General features: G+C 41.5%; 1 protein-coding gene across 6 annotated transcripts in view; it reads left to right on the forward strand.

Annotated features, from left to right (window-relative positions):
- FRY (FRY microtubule binding protein) overlaps window positions 1-25,710 on the forward strand; it is a 328,278-nt gene that overhangs the window by 203,390 nt on the left and 99,178 nt on the right. For all 6 annotated transcript variants that reach the window (XM_013968161.2, XM_018056623.1, XM_018056624.1 and 3 more), the window contains 7 exons: window positions 6,000-6,107; window positions 14,922-15,180; window positions 16,959-17,141; window positions 19,426-19,512; window positions 22,805-23,064; window positions 23,537-23,726; window positions 24,656-24,780. In XM_013968161.2, coding sequence (XP_013823615.2) covers window positions 6,000-6,107; window positions 14,922-15,180; window positions 16,959-17,141; window positions 19,426-19,512; window positions 22,805-23,064; window positions 23,537-23,726; window positions 24,656-24,780 — 1,212 coding nt within the window. The remainder of the gene's footprint in view (window positions 1-5,999; window positions 6,108-14,921; window positions 15,181-16,958; window positions 17,142-19,425; window positions 19,513-22,804; window positions 23,065-23,536; window positions 23,727-24,655; window positions 24,781-25,710) is intronic.

Here is a 25,710-nt window from a genome sequence, read left to right on the forward strand (position 1 = left end):
TTGTGTGGGTAATGTCATCCAACCATCTCATCCTCTGCCACCCTCTTCCTTTTGCCTTTAACGTTTCCCAGCATCAGAGTCTTTTCCAGTGAGTCAGCTCTTTGAATCAGGTGGCCAGAGTATTGGAGCTTCAACTTCAGCATCAATCCTTCCAAGGAATATATGAATATTCAGGGTTGATTTCCTTTAAAGAAGTGTTAGGGATATTAAAAACATAGTTTAATAATATTTGGCTAACTATAAAAGTAAAGTGAAATCCAAGATCTTTTTTGGCTATATTTCAAGTATCATTAGGCCAGTAAGTTAGAAAATGGGCGCAAGACTTTTTCTGGTCCACGGTTTTCAGAAGTGATGTTTTGCTCCCAAGCCCATGTGCTAGAGCAACACCACCAGTTTACAGTCATACCATCTATAAGAATCACAAGTTCACTTGTTTCTAGTGAGTATTCCTGAAATGTGAGAGTTAAACCTGCTTAATACTCATCTCACATGCTAGTAAAGTGATGCTTAAAATTCTCCAAGCCCTGCTTCAGAAATACATGAACCGTGAACTTCCAGATGTTCAAGCTGGTTTTAGAAAAGACAGAGGAACCAGAGATCAAATTGCCAACATCCGCTGGATCATGGAAAAAGCAAGAGAGTTCCAGAAAAACATCTATTTCTGCTTTATTGACTATGCCAAAGCCTTTGACTGTGTGGATCACAATAAACTGTGGAAAATTCTGAAAGAAATGGGAATACCAGAGCACCTGACCTGCCTCTTGAGAAACCTGTATGTAGGTCAGGAAGCAACAGTTAGAACTGGACATGGAACAACAGACTGTTTCCAAATAGGAAAAGGAGTACGTCAAGGCTGTATGTTGTCACCCTGCTTATTTAACTTCTATGCAGAGTACATCATGAGATATGCTGGGCTAGAGGAAGCACAAAGTGGAATCCAGATTGCCAGGAGAAATATCAATCACCTCAGATATGCAGAAGACACCACCCTTATGGCAGAAAGTGAAGAACTAAAGAGCCTCTTGATGAAAGTGAAAGAGGAGAGTGAAAAAGTTGGCTTAAAACTCAGCATTCAGAAAGCTAAGATCATGATATCTGGTCCCATCACTTCATGGGAAATAGATGGGGAAACAGTGTAAACAGTATCAGAATTTATTTTGGGGGGGCTCCAAAATCACTGCAGATGGTGATTGCAGCCATGAAATTGAAAGATGCTTACTCCTTGGAAGGAAAGTTATGACCAACCTAGATAGCATATTAAAAAGCAGAGACATTACTTTATCCACACAGTTCTGTCTAGTCAAGGCTATGGTTTTTCCTGTAGTCATGTATGGATGTGAGAGTTGGACTATAAAGAAAGCTGAGTGCTAAATTGATGCTTTTGAAGTGTGGTGTTGGAGGAGACTCTTGAGAGTCCCTTGGACTGCAAGGAGATCCAACCAGTCCATCCTAAAGCAGAGCAGTCCTGGGTGTTCATTGGAAGAACTGATATTGAAGCCGAAACTCCAATACTTTGGCCACCTGATGCAAAGAGCTGACTCACTGGAAAAGACCCTGATGCTGGGAAAGATTGAGGGCAGGAGGAAAAGGGGATGACAGAGGATGAGGTGGTTGGATGGCATCACTGACTCGATGGACATGGGTTTGGGTGGACTCCGGGAGTTGGTGATGGACAGGGAGGCCTGGCGTGCTGCGGTTCATGGGGTCGCAAGGAGTCGAACACGGCTGAGCGACTGAACTGAACTGAATATTCTCTATGTAACCATGTCATAGAAATACTGGATTTTGAGAATGTATTTGTAGCTTAAAATGTAGAAATCGGATGCTCTTAGCCAAAATTTGAGATCTGGATTTGTAATTAGTGCTCTTCATTAGAAACTCACACAATTTGTATTTGCTACTTTTGATTGCTTATGGCAGGAACATGGATTTGGTTGTGACTTTTCATTTTAAGAAAGTTTGGACTTTCTTGAACTGTGAATTAAATTATATTTGGCACCTGTGTCATAAATTTCTAAAAATATAATTAGAAAAATTTTCTTTGTCACTTACCATGTGTGCTCTGTCATGTCCAAATTCTTGTGACCCCGTGCATTGTAGCCTGCCCAGCTCCTCTGTCCATGGACTTCTCCAGGTGAGAATACTGGAGTGGGTTGCCATTTCTTACTCCAGGGGAACTTCCCAACCCAAGGATCAAACTCTCATCTCCTGCGGCTTCTATGTTGGCAGGCTGATACTTAGCACATCCAGTTCTAAGTATCACTATTAACAGGAAGGTTGTTACCTATGTAGGAAAGTTCATGTTATTGGTGTGTATTAACATTAGTATGTTAAAAGCAAAGTACAGTGAAACAAAACATGATAAAATAAAGTTAAAAATACAGAATTATTTTTAATGCATATTTAGCAGTATGGCAAGTTAAAATGAAAACCTCCTCTACAGAGCTCCACTTAAAATCTGCAGCCATTCCTTGATTCAGGGTGGTTTCTTCCATAGTTTCCCAATGTCAACACAAATATATATTTTTTTAATAAAAATGGGTTATACAATGTATATTTTTCTATAGCTTGCCAATCATTTGCTTGAAATGATATGGAGTACATGTTGCTATAGACTTTTCAATCAAAATGATAGCAGAAGTGATAGTGACCTAAGTTAATAACATTGAAATCTTGTCTACAGATCTAGTACTTATCTCACAAATTGCCAGATTGTCCATAAACCTTTAACTTCCTTATTATGTACTCTTTGAATATGTTTAAGCAATTTTCAATTGATAATGTAGAAGATACAAGAAGTGCTTTTAAAACTTCCTCCATATAGTTGTTTCCTTTGAAAACAGTCAAGAAATGAAAGATGTTTAAAAGAAAACTGTGAGGGACTTGCCTGGCCTTTCAGTGGTTATGACTCCACACTTCCACTGCTAGGGACATGAGTTTCATCCCTGGTTGGGAAGCTTAAGATCCTGCAAGTCATGTGGTGCGTCCAAAACAATAATAATAAATAAAGGAAAACTATGTTTGTAATGCAGAGGTCATAGAACAGGTCAGGACTAAAACATATTCAAAACCTTAAAAGGGTACACGTTTAAATGTAAGTGTAAACATTTCATTTGTATTTTAGTAATACCTCAAACCTTTTCTAAGGTGATTCTTTACTTTTTCCTAGTCAACCATCTTAAGACCCTCAAATTGGGCTAGAAAAAGTTTTTGTGCTAGGTTTTAAAGCAGACCGTTAAGTGGAAAATATTTAATGGCTGCATTTCTAAAACACAAGGAGAAACATTAGAGAATCATATAAGCATTTAGGGAAAGAGAGTTGAGGTCCATACCATGCTAATGGAAACGGTTATTGGAGTTGGTATTTGAGGTTGGTCCAGGCCTTGTGTAAGGTGTGAACTTAAACATGAAGCCTTCTGTGTTGCTGTCTCCATTTCTCATCCCTCTTGTGCTTTATGCTGGCAAAAATGGTAATAATAGGAAATATAATAATATGTTTGTTAATAATAATTATACAATGTCTGCTAATAAATACTATGTTATCTGGGGCTTCCCAGGTGGCGCAGGTGGTAAAGAACCCACCTGCCAATGCAGGGCATACAAGAGACACAGGTTTGATCCCCAGGTTGGGAGGATCCCCCTGGAGTAGGAAATGGCAACCCACTCCAGTACTCTTGCCTGGAGAATCCCATGGACAGAGGAGCCTGGCGGGCTGCAGTCCATGGGGTCGCAAAGGGTCAGACATGACTGGGTGCACACACACGGACTTCCTATAAAAGCCGAGGGAGTGAGGACTGCAGTAAAAGGAAACCAGGCCCCACTGAGAGTTTCTAATCTGGGCTCGCTTTATCAGCTGGGAATTCTGTCTGGCAGAATTGGTCATACACTTCAGGCCAGGCGGGGTCAGTCTGTTTTCCGACAGATAGGAACGTAATCCCAGGTGTTTAAAACATCTGGAGAGCACGTCAGGAGAGCTATTGAAATGACTCTGTGTGTCACACATGAGCACTCACAGCAGTCACCAGGCTCTAACTCTGTCCAGCCGTCACAGATATCATTTGAAGTCTGCTCCTTCCTTCAGTTGATCGGAGGCCACTGTGCAGAGTCTGTGTGCATCCCCTGCAAAATGACCATGGGAAAGGAGAGAAAATAATCTTACAGCTTCCCACAAAAACAAAGTATTTTAGAAATGACAGATGTCTTTTTTTTTTTTTTTTGTATAAACAGTTTTGTATTCATTCCTAACAAAGTTACAAACACATGCTAAAAAGTAGTCACAGAGGGAAATTGCTGTCCGATTATCCTCTTTGCTTACAGAGAGCATGGATTCTGCTCGTTACATTTCTGTTCTAACACAGAATAGAATATGCTATTCCAGGAAGAAATTGCTTCTGTGCTACTTTGTGTTTTCATTATTGTGTCCTAGGACTGTGTTAATTTGGTGCCGATTTTGCATTAATTCTCAGAGGAGTAAATCAGAATTTAAATATGCTGTTTTATTTTATCACTTAAGCCATTTGAAAGATTTGATGTGTAATTTAGTTTTCCCATAAAGGTTATTGATAAAATATATGGTTAAGAATCAGTTACCTACTTAAACTAGTAAAAATTGAAGTAATTTATCACCAAATTTATGTTTTCCCTTCACATTTTACAGCAGCATATAGAAGGCATTGTTGTTTGTTTAGTCACTCAATTGTGTCTGACTCTTTTGTGACCCCATGGACTGCAGCCCGCCAGGCTCCTCAGTCCATGGGATTCTCCAGGCAAGAATACTGGAGTGGGTTGCCATTTCCTTCTCCAGGAATCTTCCCAACCCATGGCTCGAACCTGAGTCTCTTGTGTGTCCTGCATTGGCAGGCAGGTTCTTTACTGCTAAGCCACCAGGGAAGCCGCATCAGTTCAGTTCAGTCGCTTAGACATGTCCAACTCTTTGCGACCCCATGAATCGCAGCACGCCAGGCCTCCCTGTCCATCACCATCTCCCGGAGTTCACTCAAACTAACTTCCATTGAATCGGTGATGCCATCCAGCCATCTCATCCTCTGTCATCCCCTTTTCCTCCTGCCCCCAATCCCTCCCAGCATCAGGGTCTTTTCCAATGAGTCAACTCTTCACATGAGGTGGCCCCATAGAAGACATTAATTAGCTTAGAAAGAGGAAATCTCCATAGAGGTCAGGACCATCAGTGTAATTTTAAAAAAACAGAAATGGGTGCACAATTATATACATTTCAGGATTTTACTTGACAATATGAAAGACTGATTTTTGGATGCACTAAAAAAAAAAAAAGTGAAAACCAGCAGTGAGAAGCATAACTCATTACAGAAGCTTTCGGATTTTGTGTTTGTTAGAGGCACCATTCCTTGTATATATTAAAATCCTATTTTTCAGTGCTGAATGTAGGAATGACTACAATACATTTCTTACATGCTGATGCATTTAGGCATTTTAGTAAATTCAGTATCTTTATGGCAGCCCACAGGGACCAAACCTACAGAAAGCCACTGAATAGAAAGATGTATGATAGAATGCTTCTGCTACTGACATTTTCCTCTTTAGATATTTACCTCTGTCCAACATTTACATGTTCATAAGTTCTCTTAGAACTGGGCAAGCTATAAAGGACGTAAACACTAAGAATAACATGAAATTTTAATTGTAATGCTTTTTTTAAAGTTAGCTGATGTTTGCTAAAACAAAAAATTTTAATTAAAAATGTATTATTGAGAACTCACAAACTAAATAAGTATAAAAGGAATTTTAAAAATTAAACTATCAAAGGATAGCTTTTGTGAGTTTCTATCATTTATACTTTTGAGGCTATTAAAGCTTAAAAGAGCACTAAAATAGTTTTGTTTTTAAAAAATAATGTGGAGCAGACACCAGGTGGTGATTCAGAAGGCCTTGATTCTAGTCTTTGTTTACATATTTGACCAATTTTTAAAAATGTTTTCACAACCTTTGACTTATGTTTAAACTTTGTCTTCACATTCCAGGGGTGAGAGAAAGCCAAAAATAGATCTTTTCAGGACCTGTGTTGCTGCTATTCCTCGACTGCTTCCTGATGGGATGTCAAAACTTGAACTTATTGACCTGCTGGCGAGGTAGGTGAGGACTGTGGTGGGCATTTTTTCACCAAACTCAATTTTAATCCTTTGTCATGATTCCTAAAAGAATGCTCATTTAAAAAATGGACATTTATTAACTCTCAGTACTATCTAGCATGCCCAGAAAGAGTAAAGAAATGCTTTTGGTTTCAGCTTTTTTTTTTTAACTCCCATGCTCAAGAGGTTTAAAATTCAATATAGAAGCAAAGACATAAGCACATAAGGTAAGTAGTAATCTAAAGCCTGAACTTCTGCAAATTAATGGCACACAAAATATGTGATACCTGAAATCAGAGGGTAGGAGGGTTACCATGGTCTGGGGATGGCAGCAGGTGACTCCTGGAAGATGGTGGAACGTGAGCTGCCCTTGAAGGAAAGACAGAATCAGATGCAGAAGGAGTGATGTGAGGACAAGGACAGAGGCGGGACCAGGACATGACATGAGTCTGTTCAGGAAAAAGTTCGTTCAGGATCTGATTCTCAATCTGAGACCCACACCCCTGGAGGGCCAAGAAACAGGGATCCCAAGCTAAGTTTTGTAGTTTTGTACTTCAGAAAGCTTCCAAAATCCATACATTTATCCCCCACCATCCTCCATAAGAATTCACAGTCCAGCTTGAACCTCAGGTTAATTTTCTTTGAATGAAATGATATTATTGTACTTAAGTAAGCTTGATTTTTCTCATGTTGATCTGAAGTTCTGGTTGACAGTTATGCATGTCTTTAATTTAAAAATCATAAGTGACTTATAACCTGAATACATTTGGAAGACAAAATCATTAGAAATGGGGTTTGTGGAAAGGGTGGAAGAAGGAAGAACAAAAGTCATCATGATTTGAAAAAAAGAAGAAAAAGGAGTTTGGAAACCCCCTGATAAATAGAAATGACTGGAGAGGCATATCTTCAACTAATCTTTACTACTACCTGAGGTGTTTGGACTTGTGGAGAATAACATGATAAAAGAAAGTAGTATTTCTGGCTGGTTAATCTGATAATGGTGGAAAGCCCAGAGAGGGATAACAGATATTGATGCTGATTGGATTAAAGATGTATTATGCATAACCTTATTTATCCACGGGACTTCCCTGGTGGCTCAGATGGTAAACAATCTGCCTACAATGTGGGAGACCCAGGTTCAATCCCTGGGTTGCGAAGAACCCCTGGACAAGGGAATGGCAACCCACTCCAGTATTCTTGCCTGGGAAATCCCATGGACAGAGGAGCCTGGCGGGCTGTAGGGCCATAGGGTTGCAAAGAGTGAAACACGAATGAGCGACTAAGCACTTATGCACAGAGGGTGGATTCCCAATGCATGATAAACATGGTGATTTGGAGGTGGGAGGAGCCAAGGAAGAAAGAGACCAAGATACTCTAAAGGACCATCCAGGCTAATACGGAGTCTCCCAGTGTGATGGCAAAGACTGACAGTAAAGAAAAGACAAGTGCCAAAGTCACCCCAAGATGTAGAGGTGCAGCCTGTCCATTTGCCGTAGACAACAGTGGGGAGGGTGGTGTGACCAGAAGACCAGTGTTGATATTTCCACAGAGGAGAGGCGCTGAGTGAGAGGGCTTCAGGGGCACTGTGGAATCAGGGGACAAAAGACCGCTCTCCGTGGCCACTCAGGTTCAACTGAACCTGTGTCTGACTCTTTGTGACCCCGTGGACTGTAGCCCACCAGACTCCTCTGTCCCTGGAATTTTCCAGGCAAGAGAATGAGGGGCCAGCATCTTGAAAGTTGTGGGGGAGGTGCCCCGAAATGGGAACGATACTGAGTCCCTTGGGAAGTCTTGAATTTTGCTTCTCTGCTTTGCCATTTGACTAGCCAAGTGATCTAGACAAAGTATTTAACCCCTCAGCCTGTCTTTTTCTCACAAGCCTATTGAGAGGGCTCACAGACAACCTGGCAGCATTTGGTTCATCTGAAAGAAAATGTCAACAGGGAAAAGACAGCTATCAGTTAAACTGAAGTAGAAGCAAAGTTCACTTATTTCAGTGACTTTCTAACTGGTGATGATTATGTAACCAAACCCTTTGAAATGCTGTTTTTAATGTCGTGCAGCCTTTTGGTAACATCTCTAGTGCTCTTTTGCTGTAAATCTGAGTGGGAGACTCTTACCTCTGAAATCACCTTGATAGTGTCCAGTGACGCCTGGGTCTGCAGACCCTCCGTGCCTGGCATGTCAGGAGGGAATTCTGTCAGACGTGGTTGGAATGGCAATGCTATTTATAGTGTATCGTGTTTATTATTGTGTACATTCTTACAGAGTCCAAAGCAGTGGGTCCTGTTTTTATGAGGGGAAAGAACAAATAAATATTCTTGAGAGTTCAAGTCTCAGGGTGAAGTCGAGAAGATGACTGGACTTATATGGGAAGCCTGTGAAGAGGCCTTTTTCATAAGCTTCAAAAGAAGCTGGAGGATGTTCTCTCAGGGGAAGGATAACTCAGAGAGCTGGCCCTCACACTGGGTTCATTAACCTATGAGAAAATGATCCCCTTTAGCTCTCAAGAAGGTCACAGGGCAGAAGTGAAGAAGCTGAAGAGCAGTAAATGGGGTTTCCAAGCCTTCACTCACTTTATTCCGCTACAGTCCAGTCACATTTGGATTCAGTTGACTTCTGACACGGTCTCATCCGAGAGCTGTGAGCCGTTTTATTTCAGACAGTCTCATGGTCACATCCATGGTACATTTTTACCAGAGAAAAACTTGGTTTGCTTCATAATCGGCAAACCAACTTTCATGCAGGCTCTGCTGCCCCTCACAGCTCAGTTCCCTGAATGAGTGTCGGCTGAAAATATATATATACTGATACGGGGTGAAAGTTGTGTTAGGTTTTACCTGGGGCAAAGTAAGGGCTGTAGCCCAGGAGACAGCATTTCAGACAGCTCTGAGAAACTGCTCCAAAGAGGTCGGGAGAAGGTCAAGTATATATGTGATTTCAGTGAAGGGGAAATATGCAAAATCGAGCATATATTTTTTGCAGAAGGTTTCTGCTAGTCTCCTGAAGGCAGCTGCTATTCATGCAGAGCACATGTCACCATGATGGATTTTCGTGCTTTTCTAGATATGAGGAGATATAAGAATTAGGCTCATAAAATCTTCTCCTGGAAATATCTTACTATCTGAAGGCCTGCTCTGCCAATTTTTCCCAGAGCACAGTGTGCCCCATTCCTGATCTCCATCCTGAACTTCTTTCAGAAGGTGTTGAAGGTCAGCAGCTGCAATGGTTCATAATTTAATCTTTGTAGAGGTAGATGGCAAGTGTCAGTTTTTAGTGACAGGAGTTTCAAGGATTGTCCTCTAGAGGCTCCCTTCCCAGCAATTCAAGTCAAAGTGAAAAGTGAAAGTGTTGGTTGCTCAGTTGTGTCCAACTCTTTGCAACTTCATGGGCTGTAGCCCGCCAGGCTCCTCTGTCCATGAAATTCTCCAGGCCAGAATACTGGAATGGGTAGCCTTTCCTTTCTCCAGGGGATCTTCCCAACCTAGGGATCAAATTCTGGTCTCCTGCATTGCAGGTGGATTCTTTACTGTCTGAGCCACAAGCAAAGAAGGGGGAGCTTACTCTTCTCCTTGGCAGTTGCCATCTTTTTTGTCTTTCACTTCCCAAATGTTTCCTGTTCTGCCCTTGACAAGAGGAAAGACCTGTCCACCCAACAGTCCACAGGCTCCTTCATCACTTGCTGTAGCACTCTAGTTGCATTCAGGCTTTGCTGACCCTCCTTTCAAAAATATGAAATTGGCTTGTGAGAATTAAACAATGGATACAAATCACTTAACATCAGGGCTAGAACACAGTAAGCTCTGAGCAAATGTTAGTTGTTATTTTTAGGCATCTTTGAATCTGAATAACATACGATGCCACAATGTACAGTTTCATATACATGATGTAGGAAAGTGGGCACACGTTCATTCCTATTTTCAGACAAGGAGCTTGAATTTCAGAAGAGTAAAAGTCAGTTGCTCAAATTTATAGAATTTTCCTGAAGCAGAATGGAAGTGACAGATGTCATTGGTTTTATGCAATTCATGCACATTTTATGGAGTGTTTCTTTTCAGTTGGTAGAACTTTGAGGTCATGCATTCACAGTTCCACCTTTGGTAGTATCTGAAAAATACTTAAATTTACCATTTATCATTGGTTCTTTAGCCTGTGTGTATATAGCAGAGGGTGGCTGTTTTGAGTAGCCAGGTGAGAACATACTGCCTTGATAAACCCCTTAATAATTTTTTTTTTACTTTATAATTTTATCTTATAATTTTTTAACTTTTTATTTTGTACCGGGGTATAGCCAATTATGGAGAAGGAAATGGCAACGCACTCTGGTATTCTTGCCTGGGAAATCCCATGGACAGGGGAGCCTGGCGGGCTGCAGTCTATGGGATCGCAAACAGTCAGGCAAGACTTGGCAACTAAACAGTATAGCCAATAAACAGACAATGTTTGTGACAGTTTGAGGTGAACAGGGAAGAGACTCAGCCACACATTGCATGTATTATACACGTCTCCATTCTCCCTCAAGCTCCCCTTCCATACAGGCTGCCACATAGCATTGACCAGTGCTACACAGTAGGTCCTTGTTAGACCACTTCATCTTATTTCTGCATTTTAATTGAGAAGTAGTTCAAGGCACTGTAAATAGTGGAAGCTCATTCTGTTAACACCTTAGAGAGGAAATTTCTGCTGCTTCTGGTGTGAACATTGCAGAGGTTAACAGTCCACTTGTTAGCATGTGTTGCTCCTCTTAGAAACCCTGGTCTCCCTCTGGGCTTTCCCTTCTCAACCATTTCTTCCCCTTCTGCCCTTGGTGATGTTGTGGGCCAGCAGGTCCCTCATACGTCTGATAACCTTTGGTCGGTCCTGCCAGAGTTGAAATGAGGCTGTCCTTCCTAATGGAGCTTTTCTTCTGGGTGTAGTTTGTGAATTTGCAGTCGCTCCCAGCGAACCTCCGGCAACAAAACTCTTCAAAGCGACTGAAGAGCCAGCTCCACCTGAAGTGGAGCTCACCTTTATGGAAGTATTTTTGGTTCAGTGGTTTGTCTGGTCTGACCAACAAAGAAGGCGGCCTTGCTCAGGCTCTGGGTTTTCCCCACTTAACCCACATCCTTACTCAGCATAGTGCTCACACTGTACCCCTGACCTACACCCCTGACTCCAGGCAGGGCTTCGGGACCATTGGCTGTGGCCACCTGTTGAATCAGGCCACTCTGGTCCCTGCACCCCGTGCCAGCTGCCAGTGGAGAGGGGGACGAGGGATGACACACGCAGCTGATGTTGGCAGTAGCGGTTTTTTGGGTGTGCTTGACTCCTGTGTCACGGTGGAGTCCTTTCAAGCCCTGTCAGTGATCTTGTGTGTAACCATATACTTGTGACCCCATTTTCGGCTCCTGGAAACCAGATCAGCTTCTTAGAAATTTTCCCTTAGGTCCCCCAAGCTGGTCAGACTTCCTGAGTTGCCTTCTTTAAACGTCTCTCTGCTCTCTCAGTTGCAGCCTCCAGATTCTCACAGGACTGTCGTTTATTGTAATCACAGGTGTTTATGTTACTGGCAAGAACCCATCCTTTTCTGATTTCTCAGTGGGATGGCTCTGCCGGGGTTTGGGGCGCCCTCTCCTTAGCCACTCCTCACTCACTGGACCAGGAAGTTGCAAGTAGGTCGGCCAGCATCAATAGCCTCCTGGCACTTCCTGCATCCTAGGGGTGGCTGAGCATCTTTCTCGTTTGCCTCTGAGTCTTCTTTTCCTTTTTAGACCGCTAAAATCTTTTTCCCACTTTCTCTTTTATAATATTCAATCCCATGTGCTCCACAAGATGATGCTGTGATTATCTGGTTAAAAATCTAACAGAAGTAAAAATGAGAAAGTGCTGGGTGGAAGAAGCAGCAGTTGTATGTGATCACACAGCTCCATACTCTCCAAGGAACGGTGCGGGGGTGGGGGGACCCCAGCCCTTCCCACAGCATCTTCCTCTTCTCTCTCACCTGCTGCCACTCAGTCTTGCCTTGATATGTTATTTTCACCCCATCTCAGTTCCATGACACTGGACCTTTTTCTTCCACAAACATTCCACTTCTGTTATCAACTGAGCCTTTTATTCCCAAAGCTCTCTCCCCTCCCTGGTCCTGTCTGTCTGTACTCCAGGAATGTTTTTGAGTGTTTTCACCAGTCAAGCATGTGAATAGCATTATTTCAAGAGCAGTGGTCACCAAAAATAGCAAGGGCTGCACCAACTTCAGGCTCTCAGAGTCCTTATTGTGATCCCACACTGTCAGTTTAAAATGAAGACAGATTCCAGATTGCAAATTGTGAATGATGACAAGGTGAGATGAAGAGTAGAGTGGGTCTCATTGGAAATCCGAAAGTACTGGAACTTCTGAAAAGCTTCATCTAAATGGACCATGCTATGGTTTTTTTCTTGACTTTGGCTCTAAAGCAATGTGCTTGCCTGGTTTCTTATATATAATAAAACAGCACAAACTGGGTGGTTTCTATAACAGAAATGGATTGAAATACAAAGGAAGTTTGTGATGTCCTTCCTTAGTCCTTAATTAGAAGCCCCAGGTTTAAAACCTCTGTGTGTTCTTTTAGCAACTGTGATCTGCTTGATAATTGCAGACTTAATAGCAAGTCTGCCCTGAAGAATTAGCTTTTCCTTCTCAGCATCTTTGTAGAACTTGACTTGCTTTTGGAACAGAAAAATACAGCTTTCCTGCTTATGAATGAGCTTTTGTCTGGTTATCTGGTCAAATTTGGACCAATTAGCGTACTTCATGCTCTAAAGCAGCGGTCCCCAACTCTTTTGGGACCTGGGATCAGTTTCATGGAAGACAATTTTTCCACAGAGGGGTCGATGGGCAGGGGGGTGGTTTCAGGATGAATCAAGCTCATTACATGTATGGTGTATTTTATATCTATTGTTATTACATCAGCACCACCTCAGATCATCAGGCATTAGATCCCGAAGGTTGGGAACCCCTGCTCCAGAGAATAAGGATATTCCATATTAAGTTTCTGAAATACTGTCTATTCAAAAATACGTAACTGTTCCAGACCTGTTTTGTGGAGAAAACTTTGCATTAAAGATGAGAAGTCCTGAGCTAGAATACTGGACTTTGAGAAAGTTCCTTAACCACTCTGGTTCACAATTTCTTTTTCTATTGGTTGAGGATATTAGGGGGCCCCTGTTGACTCGGCCACCTTCTTCTTAAACACTAAACACTTCCAGGCTGCTGAGCCCTGGAAATTCTATATCCTAGGTATCTTCACTCTCCCTCTCTCCCTTCTTTGCATCTTCTCTTTCTTGGGTCAGGCCTCCGCCACTTGGTGGCTGAGTCACTTTAATGACCTCCCAGATGGTCTCTGCCCTCAGTCTTGTGACCTCTTCAAGGCACCCTCCGTATTCCTGCCTAACTTTTTTTTTCCCTCAGATGTGAGCCTCATCCTGTTACTTCCCCCTGTAACTTTCAGAATTAATTCATTTTCTTCCTGTAATAGCTCCCACGCACGAGGTGCTCACATGTACTCCATGTTTGCTGTGGTGCTCAACACTGCGTGGATCATCTCAGGAGCTCACAGCAGGCTTATGAGATACACGTACAGCTGTTATCCCAGTCTCCTGACTGGGGCTCAGAGGCTGAGAGGTTCAGCAACTAGCACGTGGTCACATAGCTGTTCGTGACAGAGGCAAAGACAGCAGTCAGGTGATCTAATTCCAGGGTGCACACACTTAACCTCTTAGTGCTATGTCACCTCCTTGGGTGGCCCACAGACCCTCAATCGAACCGCCCCTGCTCCCTCTCCAGGCCTGTCTCACGCCTCGCTCTAGCTAACACTCTACCCGGTAAACACAGCCAATCTAAGGGCTGAATCTTAGGAGGGCCTCAAAATGTGTGTATATTAAATAAGTGAATGAGTAACTCGATAAAAAGTGATGTTAGCTCTAATGCTGCATACCGATGTTGAGATTTACTATTATTGTGTTCTAGCTTAAATCACAAATACACTGCTATTCTTCAGTTGACAGACTCAAGATTTCTCAACTCTGGCATCATCAGCATTTTATTTTACATGAATGTTGATAGAAGCTTTATTTCTTATAATCAAAACACAGAAACTATCCTTATGCCATTCAGGGTGAATATTAAACTATGATATAGCCATAACATGGAATACTGCTCATAGAACAAGCTGTTGACTGTCAGCATTTTAGTCCAGATAATTCTTTGTCATAGGCGCTGGCCTGTGCATTGTAGGATGTTTAGCAGCGTCCTTGGCTTCCACCTCTACACAGATACCAGGAGCACCCTCCCAAGTTGTGGCAACCAGTAATGTCTCTAGTCGTTGCCAAAAATCCCTTGGTGGGGGCAAAACCAATTGAGGATAACTGACCTAACTTTTAATTGTTCATTTTCACTCAACTTCTGGACGAGTCCCTCCAGTACCATCTTGAAGAGTGGTAAGCTTTGATACTATTAGAGCTTATTTTATAGTCAGTAATATATTAAAAAGTATATACAGCTAAATGCAACATGGTGCCTTGGATTGCATTCTGAAACAGGAAGGACATTAATGGAAAACTGGTAAAATCTGAATAAAATCTGTATTTTAGTTAATAGCATCAAACCAATGTTAACATCTTAGTTCTAATCAACTGCCATGGTTACATAAGATGTTAACATTAGGGGAGCTGAGTGAAAACTGTCATATTAGGTGAGGGTAACCCATTTTCAGACACAGATAAAAGCAGAGCCCTACATGTGTTCCTTTATAGAAGAAAAACTACTAATTGACATCATTGTCTTTATTCATCTCACAGGCTCTCTATTCATATGGATGATGAACTGCGACATATTGCCCAAAATTCTCTTCAGGGCTTACTTGTCGACTTCTCAGACTGGAGGGAAGATGTCCTGTTTGGCTTCACCAACTTCCTGCTTCGGGAAGTAAATGACATGCATCACACGCTCCTCGACTCGTCTCTCAAGCTCCTGCTCCAGCTGCTCACCCAGTGGAAACTGGTCATACAAACGCAAGGAAAAGTCTACGAACAGGCCAACAAAATCAGAAATGCAGAGGTAATTTTCACGCTCTTCCCGTTAATTGATGTTCTTTTACAGAGTACATATATATATATATATATATAAGTGGCAGCCCAGAGAACCTTCTGGGTTCTTACTTTCAGCTGTCTAGGAACTTTCTTCCAAGGGGTGACCCTGAGTTTTTCCAGCTGCTTAATCTGTGACCGAGAAACTCATGGCATGATTATGTCACATCAGGTTAGACTTATTAACAAGGCATTTAGAAAGTAGAAATTGTTTTCTTTCAGGGAATTAGGTTTCAGAATCTGTTTGTATGAGCAGATGACCACAGGGAAGAGATAATAGAGGCGGAGGTGGATCTCGCTGTAGATGCGGAGACGGATCTAGGTATGGATATGTATCTAGATATGCATATGGATCCAGAGCTGAATGTGGATGTGAATTAGCATTTAGAACTGGATATGAATGTGTGTATGGGTCCAGATATGGATATGAATCTAGAGCGGATATGAATATGGATATGGCTATGTGTCTAAGGCATATGAATATAGAGGTGGAGTGGATTATGGAGGTAGATATGGATATGAATCTAGAGCAGATATGAATATAGATATCTAGATATCTGGATATGATATGAATCTAGAGCAGATATGAATATGGATATTGGTATGCATCTAAGGCATATGAATATAAGTATAAACATGGAGTTGGATGTGCATTATGGAGGCTGATGTGGATATGAATCTAAAGCATATACGGGTATAACTATGAATATGGATGTAGGGTTAGATGTGGGTGTGGATATATAAAAGTTAGCTGCCCACCAGTTTCTTTTGTCCCTAGTCAGCCACAAATTAGTTGCTTTCTCCACTATCCAGAGAAGAAAGTAGTCTTGTGGTTTCTTTATTCTTTCATGCCTCAAACCTGAATGGTAATAAAAATAATGATACCATGTTGGAGAGCATTCCTCATTTACACTGAGGAGGAGTGTAATCGGAGGAGAACCCAGGCAGCATGACTTGGCACTGGCAGTGAGCCCATAGAGGAACTGCCTGGCTGCAGAAGAGCTTAACTGAGGGTCTGCGGAATGTCAAGGCTCAGGAAGTATGAGAATATTTAGATCCCAGATGGGCTGGCCTCAGAGAGCAGGTTCAGGGCATTTCTCCATCCTTGTGTCCTACACTCGCCAAAAGATGACAAGGAGGAAGACAAGGGTTGCATATGCTTATAAAAGGAAGCTGGAAATGAAGGCGGAATCTGCCCCATTGTCTGCTTGCTCTTGTTTTATTTATTTATTTTTTTTCTTGCTCTTGTTTTAGACTCACTTAGTTTGGGAACTTTCAGAACCCTTCTACTCAACGTGCAAAACCCAGATTAAAAACTAACATGAAAACAGGTCACCAAATCTGATTAGAAAGTCAACATTTGAAACTTCAGTTTAGTAGTAACTAAAATAGAGAAATCGCTATGGAGAATTTAAGTAAAATCAAATTAGGTCACTTTAAATATATAGGGTCATCTCCAATGGTGTGGATGGAAGTGGTTTTTATTCTTACTAATAGTCTTTGAAAAGGTATTCGTTTTTAGAACCACCAGAGGGTTGATGATATTCCAAAGTAGTAAGTGGTCTGAAAACAAAAAGGGATCTGTGAGATTTCATGAATAATAATGAATTTATAGACATGTCTGGTTCTAAGCCAGTGTAATTTATGTCAGTATTACAAGGTCAAATGTGCCAGACGTACATAGACGAGTGGCAACTTCTTCCACTGTTGTTTTTCTGAACATAGAATTTTTTTTTCATTGCGTGACAGCTAATTGCCAATGGCTCCAGCCACCGAATCCAGTCGGAGCGAGGTCCCCACTGCAGTGTACTCCATGCTGTGGAAGGTTTTGCCCTGGTTTTACTCTGCAGTTTCCAGGTGGCCACACGCAAACTGTCTGTTTTAATACTCAAGGAAATTCGAGCTTTATTTGTTGCTCTGGGTCAGCCTGAGGTATGGATTGTTTTTCTGAATTTTCCAATTCATATCTTTCAACAGTTTCAAAGTTTAAAAACTGTAAAGAATACATTACTATTTTATGTACTTTCATGTCAATTTTTGAAAGAGGGTGGGTTTTTAATTGTGAAATCATACTCTTGATCTGCAGGAACTAAGTTATATATTCTGTGGGCAGTAGAATAGACCATTCCTGATCTTCTACGTGATGATGCTTTGGGAAGGAGTGCATCTTATGATTCAGTAACAGAACATTTTCTTTCATAATGTTCAGTGTATGTAGAATTAAGAAGTTGTTGTTACATTTATAGTAGAGAATGAACTTGAGAAAACAATGCATTCCATTTAGAATGAGCAAAGTATCAAACATTCTAGCTTACTGAAAGTTGTTTAGTCTCAATAGTGGTACAAAAATGGCATCACAAGAAAACATGTCCTCTTGAGACAAGAGAAATGAGCTGATTAATTAATTAATTAATGATTGTCTCCAGCTAGTCTTCCGCACTTGGTCAAGTGCTGTACGCCCTTGTTTAGGTTAAGAGGTAAGGTTAAGGCACAGGTGGTCAAACCCTATCCATAAGTTGATGAAAGAAGGACATACTTCACATGCTTATTTAGAAAAATGCTACTTTCCATTTTCTTGTTTTTAATCACTAATCTTGGTTTTATGATCCTCCTCAAAATGATCATTGTCTTTACAAAATATTTTCAAATGTATCCCAGTCCTTTCTGCTCACATTTCTACAGCAAGCTTTCTGATGTGTTTTAGGACATCTCTGGGATCTAGTGAATGGATCTCTTAGGACACGGTCTATTTTGATAAACCTTCATTAAGTCTCTATAGTAGTAATGATAATTATTATTGTGAGGCTAATAATTACCTGAGAATAACCTCAGGTATAACCTCACAAGAACCTGAGAATCAATACTGTTTTTGTTCTCATTGCACATATTCTTAGAGTGAGGTTTAGGGAGGTTAAATGCCATACCTAAAATCAACAGCTAGGCTGTGGCAGAGCTAGAATTGAAAACCATATTTATATATGCCTCTAAAGCCCAGGTTCTTTGCTACTTCAGCAAGCTGTGTTAAGTATGCTTCTCATATGGTACTTTCTTTAACCAGCCACAGCTGGTCTTTTTCGGTAAATTTTTTTATTGAGATACAAGCAACATACAACATTATTTGTTTCAAGTGTACAGCATTCCATAGTTGTTTATCTTGTGAAACGTTCACCACAACAAGAATTAATATCCATCACCACTCATGGCTACAGGATTTTTTTTTTCCTTGTGGTAACTTTTAAGATCTACTCTCTTAGCAACTTTTAAATTTGCAATACAGTATTGTTAACACTAGTTGCCATGCTGTATATTACATCTGTGTGACTGATTGATTTTATAGCCAGAAGTTTATACCTCTTTTATTCCTTTGCCCATTTTGCCACCCCTCCCCCAACCCCTGGGAACCAATTAATCTGTTCTCTGTATCCGTTTTTTTGTTTGATTTTTTTCAGCCACAACTTTTTTGAAATCATTCTCATTCATACGCAAGTATGAATGAGGAATGAGGACATTCCAAGTAAGGACATTCCGCAGCTTTCCTATAAGGGTTCTAAGTAAATGATTTCGTGTTCCTGAGCCTCTCTATATTAAAGAATGGCAAGGATACACACGTTCATGCGTATAAGTACTATTCATGTAGAAGAATTTCCTGTAAGATGCTTTCTCTTGTGCCTTTTTTCCAGTTTGCTTCTTTTACCAAACAGCTGTGCCCAACATAGGGACCACAGAGAGGGTGCGGTCAGTCTCCAGCGCACTTTCTTTGGGACTGAAATTCAATCACAGTCAACAGTTAATGTTATTTTAGCAGATCAGTGACTTAAGTATGTAGCCTTATCATGGTCTAGCAAAGCATACCCTTGTGGCGTTTGCATTCCTGAAAATTAATGACAACCTGAACACTTTAGTGAATAAGGTGTGATCCTAAGGTTTAGATTCCAGTTTCAGTAAGTGTATGTACCTGAGTTTTCGAAATTGAAATGTCTTTTCAGTACAAGGTCAAATTGGCGCTCTAATTTTCTTCCGCTGAAACTTGTAAGACTAAACTCAGAACCACAGGGAGTTTTACCCACTACCTTTCACACCTCGGCACTCACTTTTCTTTGAGAAAACCCTTATCACTACCTTGCAAGCTGTTCTGCTGCCTGTGCTGGACAAAGGCGGTGGGGAGGGTGGAAGGGCTCATTTTCCCACGGAGAGTAATCGCCTCCCTTCTTTTCAGGACGATGACAGACCTATGATTGATGTCATGGATCAGCTAAGTTCTTCCATCCTCGAAAGTTTTATTCACGTAGCAGTTTCGGATTCAGTAAGTACACATTTGATCCTGCTTGCTGATAATCCTTAAGTATAAGTTCTGGGCCTCTCTGGAAAAGAGATATGGAGGAAAAAAAACCATGTAGAAGAATTCTGGGGTTTTATGTCAGGTTAATAAGCTGACACAGATGTGCTTAGGAAAACAAGACTTAGTTTTTTAGATACTAGTTCTGGAGACCTTCAGATAAATTTAAAAGAAAATTTGTGAGACTTCCCTCGTGGTCCAGTGGCTAAGACTCTGCGTTCCCAATGCAGGGGGCACAGGTTGGATCCTGGTCGGGGAATTAGATACCACATGCTGCAACTAAACCCTGGTGCAGCCAAATAAATAAAAACATTATTTAAAACAGAATTTGAGTCTGAGGAAGATAGATAAAAATTTTGCAAATTGAAACTTCAGAAATTGCTCAGGATCCTTTAAAAAAAATTATTGGATTTATTTATTACGCTTAAAGCTCTATATAGCCTGTATTAATGTGGTGCTTTACAATTTACAAGATGCTTTCACAGTTATTCTCTTTTTTGAATAGAAACTCAAAAATGATGAGGCCGTAGTTACATAGTATGTTAGGGCCTGAACTTGACCATATCTGGACTCTGAGCATAATAGAGCTTGACACAAGCTGCTACACAAATACATTCTTTGTCTTATTTTATTTTTTTAAATTAATTCTTATTGGACAGTCTTTGTTTTAAAGCGCATATTGGCAACTTTTTAATTTCTGATCAAGTAGAAGGGAAATTGAAATGGATTTTAATTACTTGATTTAAAAAAATCAGTATAGCACAGTAATGAGACTTGGATTGATTTTAACTAAATGACTGAAGGGAGGCAGAACAGATCTGTAGAACTGACATTGCTGATGCCCCTTGTGTATTCCAGGCAAATAATTATAAATGAAAAGAGGCATATTTGACAAAGAGCTATAAATAAATTTGTGAGCTTTTCTGAGATTGAACAGAGGTCCCTATTTTTAGCAGCCCTGTTCTTGCTTGTGGTTGTAATATTAACAGTAATTACTGAAACTAGTGGAATTACTAAAACTATTAGCCAAGCAATCAAACCTTAACAGTAACACTGAATAGTGCTACCTCCCTGGCGGCTCAGTGGTAAAGAACTGCCTGCAGTGCAGGAGACCTGCGTTTGATCCCTTGGCTGGGAAGACCCCCCGGAGAAGGAAATGGTAGCCCACTCCAGTATTCTTGCCTGGAGAATCCCATGGACAGAGGAGCCCGGCAAGCTACAGTCCACGGGCTCACACACAGTCAGACACAACTTAGGGACTAAACAACCACCACCACCACCTCTTCGTTTAGAAATTCAGATTGCTTTTACACTAAATAAGACCATCAGGTGTAATTGTTTTATATACTTATCTTATTTCCCTTCAGATCATATTCTGTTCACATGATTTTGTTCTGTGTTTATCAGAATCTAAATCTTGAGCCAGGGTGACCAGATCAGCAGGGATGCATGTAAGAAGATGCACAGAAAGGGGAGTAGAGGCATGGGGGTAAACAGCGCCTGCTCTGTGCAAGGGTTTGACATCCCTTATCTCATGTCATTTACTTAAAAACTAGGTGAGGTCAACACTGCCATTTCCAGGTCATAAATTAAGCAGACAGAGGCTCTGGGGGGTTCAGAGATGTTCTCCGGGCACTGGCATTGGGCAGAGCCAGTGTTGGAGCCTTAAGTCTCGGGCTCTGAAGCTGCAGCTGTGCCTCTTCGGCCCATTAACCATGGAGGCCACGGGGCCACCCCTCTGCTCCATGGGAACTCAGAGACCCTGCAGGTAAAATGGAGCACTTTATGTGCCCGACAGATATAATAGCAATTCTATCTCCTGGCCCAGCAGCTAGATTATTTGAAGCTTTCCTCAAGTTTGATAGTCTGGACTTAAAAGAGAATGAAATACACGAAACTGTGTGTTATCAATATGTAAATATATATCTATATGTATAGATATTAAATATAGATACAGGTATCTTTTTGGCACTAGTGGTAAAGAACCCACCTGCTAATGCAGGAGACATCAGAGACACCGGTTCGATCCCTGGATTGGGAAGATCCCCAGGAGAAGGAAATGACAACCCACTCTAGTATTCTTGCCTAGAGAATCCTAGGCAAGAGGAGGAGGAGCCTGGTGGGTCCACAGAGTTGCACAGAGTCAGACAGGACTGAAGTGCTTTGCATGCACGTAGCATGCATCTTTCAAAGGGTTTTAGAATGTATTCTGGCTTGACATCATAGGACAAAAATAAGTAGTTATCTTAACCTCAAAAAAGCATCAGTAAAATGCCCTTCATATAAGGGATTACATGTAGCCATCTCCCTAAGCCACAGGGAAGGTATTTCAGTCCAAGTAAAGACTCTTGAGAATCCCTTGGACTGCAGGGGGATCCAACCAGTCCATCCTAAAGGAAATCGGTCCTGAATATTCTTTGGAAAGACTGATGTTGAAGCTGAAACTCCAATACTTTGGTCACCTGATGCGAAGAGCTAACTCATTTGAAAAGACCCTGGTGCTGGGAAAGATTGAGGGCAGGAGGAGAAAGCGATGACAGAGGATGAGATGGTTGGATGGCATCACCGACTCAATGGACATGAGTTTGGGTGAACTCCAGAAGTTGGTGATGGACAGGGAGGCCTGGGGTGCTGCTGTCCACGGGGTCACAAAGAGTCAGACACAACTGAGCTGACTGACTGAAAGGTACAAAAATCATGGCTTTAGAAAAAAAAAAAAAAAACAACTAATTACAAGGACTTACCTGTGGTCCAGTGGTCAGAACTCTTGAATTTCCACTGCAGGGCACACAGGTTCAATCCCTGGTTGAGGAGCTAAGATTCCACATGCTTCAGGGCACAGCAAAAAAAAAAAAACAAAACCAAACACCCTAATTACAGAGGTAATAACTCACAAATCTCAGAGATTAGTAGCTTTTCAGAAATGTAAATTGGCACATCTTCGGTTGAGTTTAACTAATGTCGTATATTTGCTTGACAAGTATTTAGTGGTCAGCTCCTGGGTACTAGTGTGCAGGCTCTGTGACATTGAAACATCATTTCTGCTATCCACAGCCTCACGTAGGAATGACCACGACTGCAAGCCCAGGTCTGGCATGGTGGAGTGGGGTGGGCATGGAAGGGGTGTTTGAGATTCCAAGCTGGGCCTGTGGCAGAGGTAGACGGGCAAAGCACTGTGGAGGAAGAGGCATTGGGCCACGGCCAGGACACGGACCTTGCGGCTCAGCATCGCGTCATAGCCTGCTTCTTGCACCTGCAGGCGACCCTGCCCTTGACCCACAGCGTGGACCTGCAGTGGCTGGTGGAGTGGAGCGCTGTCCTGGTCAACAGCCATTACGACGTGAAGAGCCCTTCCCACGTCTGGATTTTCGCCCAGTCTGTCAAGGACCCCTGGGTGCTCTGCCTCTTCAGCTTCCTCCGGCAAGAGAACCTGCCCAAGCACTGCCCCACTGCCCTCAGCTACGCCTGGCCCTACGCCTTCACGCGGCTGCAGTCCGTGATGCCCCTGGTGGACCCGAAGTAAGGGGCCCCTATGCTTCCCTCTGTTCTGCTTGTTTTCCCGTGATTTCCCCCTTTTACGTTTTATATTAGAGATCAGGATAGACTCCTCTAGCTTCTAACAGGGCTTCCTACGTGGTGCTTAGTGGTTAAGAGCCCCACTGCCAATGTAGGAGTTTCTGAACATCCTACTACAGAATTCTTAGTCTTAAGTAAAAACAGGTTAAAAGTTCATGTCTGGAGTTAGTTTTTTCCCTCCCTTAATCATCAGTGTGATTATCTGACTACAGAATCTCAGCCTCTTACTGGTTGAAAGGGTAGTAAGTTCTATTCAACTCTCTAACCAATAGAGACGTTCCCTGTCCAGACAGACAGTCCTGGACAGGTAATTCTTCAACTCAGTTGGGGCCCTTCCCAGCATCTTTGTTGAATAAGTGATACCTTAAAATCCAGAACTTAGTTTTCCCTCTTGTTTTCAACTCCGTATTTCTAGTAGCCCAATTAATGCCAAGAAAACCAGCACGGCCGGCAGCGGAGACAACTACGTTACGTTGTGGAGAAATTACCTTATTCTTTGCTTTGGAGTTGCAAAACCCAGTATTATGAGCCCAGGACACTTACGAGCTTCCACTCCAGAAATAATGGCCACGACACCTGATGGTACAGTGAGCTACGATAACAAGGTGACATGACATGCTTCAGAAGAATTATTCTGTAAGGTTTTTTTTTAGCTTGTTTGTCTAGAGTTCACAGTGCACGGTGCACTGTGCCTGCCATCTGGAGTATATGGGATCAGATTTTTCATCCTATACATTTCTAAATTCCATTGAGTGTGTGTGTGAATAATTTAGTATTCCTCCCCTGACAGTTGGGAAACTGAAAATAAAGGGAAGTTAAACAACTTGCTGAAAATCGTAGTGACTTGTATTTACTAGTGCCCTGACGTTTGGTGCCCCACATACCACATTGCTCTCACGCCTCAGCGAGTATTCACCTTTAAACTGGGTCTTGATTAAATTATCTCGTTAAAGATGGTTTTGTGGATTTACATAATTGTTTTTTCAATTAATTGATTTTAATTGGAGGGTAATTACTTGACAGTATTGTGATGGTTTTGGTCATACGTCAACATGAATTGGCCACAAGTGTACATGTGTCCTCCCCCCATCCTGAACGCCCCTCCCACCTCCCTCCCCACCCTGTCCCTCTGGGTTGTCACAGAGCTCCGACTTTGGGTGCCCTACGTCATGCATTGAACTTGCACTGGTCATCTGTTTTACATATGGTAATGTACATGTTTCAATGCTGAGATCCCCTGTGGCTCAGTGGTTAAAAAAAATAGTTTTGTTAGTGTTTTTTTTTTTTTTTAAAGAAGACTGTTATAATAAGAATGTTCTTTAGATTTTGTGTTCCAGGTGAAAATTGCATTCATTGTGTTGTTTTTAAATTTTCGTGTTTTTCTTTTTCTTTTTTTTTTTTTTTCCTGAAATGATGGCAGTGCCTTGGGATGTGGTTCAGTACTTGAAAACTGTTATAATGGAATCATCATTTGGTTAAAGGAAGCCTCAGTTGTCATGTTACCTCTTTTTCACTTTTCATCAACTTGTTTCAGGCCATAGGCACCCCGTCGGTGGGCGTTCTATTAAAGCAGTTGGTGCCTTTGATGAGACTTGAGGGCATTGAGATCACAGAGTCCTTAGTTTTAGGATTTGGAAGGACAAATTCCCTTGTCTTCAGGTACGGTAATCTTGTTCTGAATTTGTATATACTCCTGCTCTCATAGTTACTGCTTCTAATTCAAGTTTGAGTTTGCGTGTTGGTGTGTGCCTGGAGAGGGTTCAGGCTTTGCACGGTTCCCTCTGTGTCCTCGTGGGTTTTCATGCATGTGACATTGCGATTGCCTCAAATTTCACTTTCAGTCATTGCAACTCTGATTTTACCTTTCAAATGTTCTCTCACATACAGGCTTTGTTTTAGATAACTTTAAATGAAGTCAGTGTCAGTCCCCAGTTAGCTAGACTGTTCAGAGGCCGTAACATCACAATAGTGAGTCTACTCATCAGCCACTCATGCAACAGACTCTCAAAGGTTGATCATCGACAGAATATTTTCAGGGGTGTCTGTGACATGTCATACATGCTAGTCTTTCTATAAGATGATGTGTCTGCCTTAAGAGAACAGCTATGTCTCAGTGTCTGGATTCCTCTAATCCAATAACCATTTCATCTAAGGCAGTGTCAAAGCATTTTCAAAGAATCCTCATAAAATGTTAGTTTAGGCTGCCTCTCATAATTTGGCCATAAAAGCCTATAAGGACAAAAAAAAAATCTTAGTTTTTGATGTACACAGAAAATGGAAAGCTCCAAGCATCTGTGAGAAATTTATTGGAAAACTAAAGATTAACGAGACATTTTAGAAGTGACTAAAAATTAAGTATAGACTCAGATTTTATCCTTTAAAAATGTAACTGAGTACTGACTTCTTGAGTGCTAGTTAACCAGTGTTTTACTACTTATTGATTGATTAGTTAAGACAAGGCATCATATAGAAATACTACAAGAGGACAGTAAAAACCTAATGTCTTTCTCAAAGAACCTAAGGCTCTTTTGCACATCTTACCCTCTCAGTTTTCCTAGGGACAGGGAAGATGATGCAATTTACCAGCCA

Source organism: Capra hircus, chromosome 12, assembly GCF_001704415.2.
Source record: "Capra hircus breed San Clemente chromosome 12, ASM170441v1, whole genome shotgun sequence".
NCBI lineage: Eukaryota > Metazoa > Chordata > Mammalia > Artiodactyla > Bovidae > Capra > Capra hircus.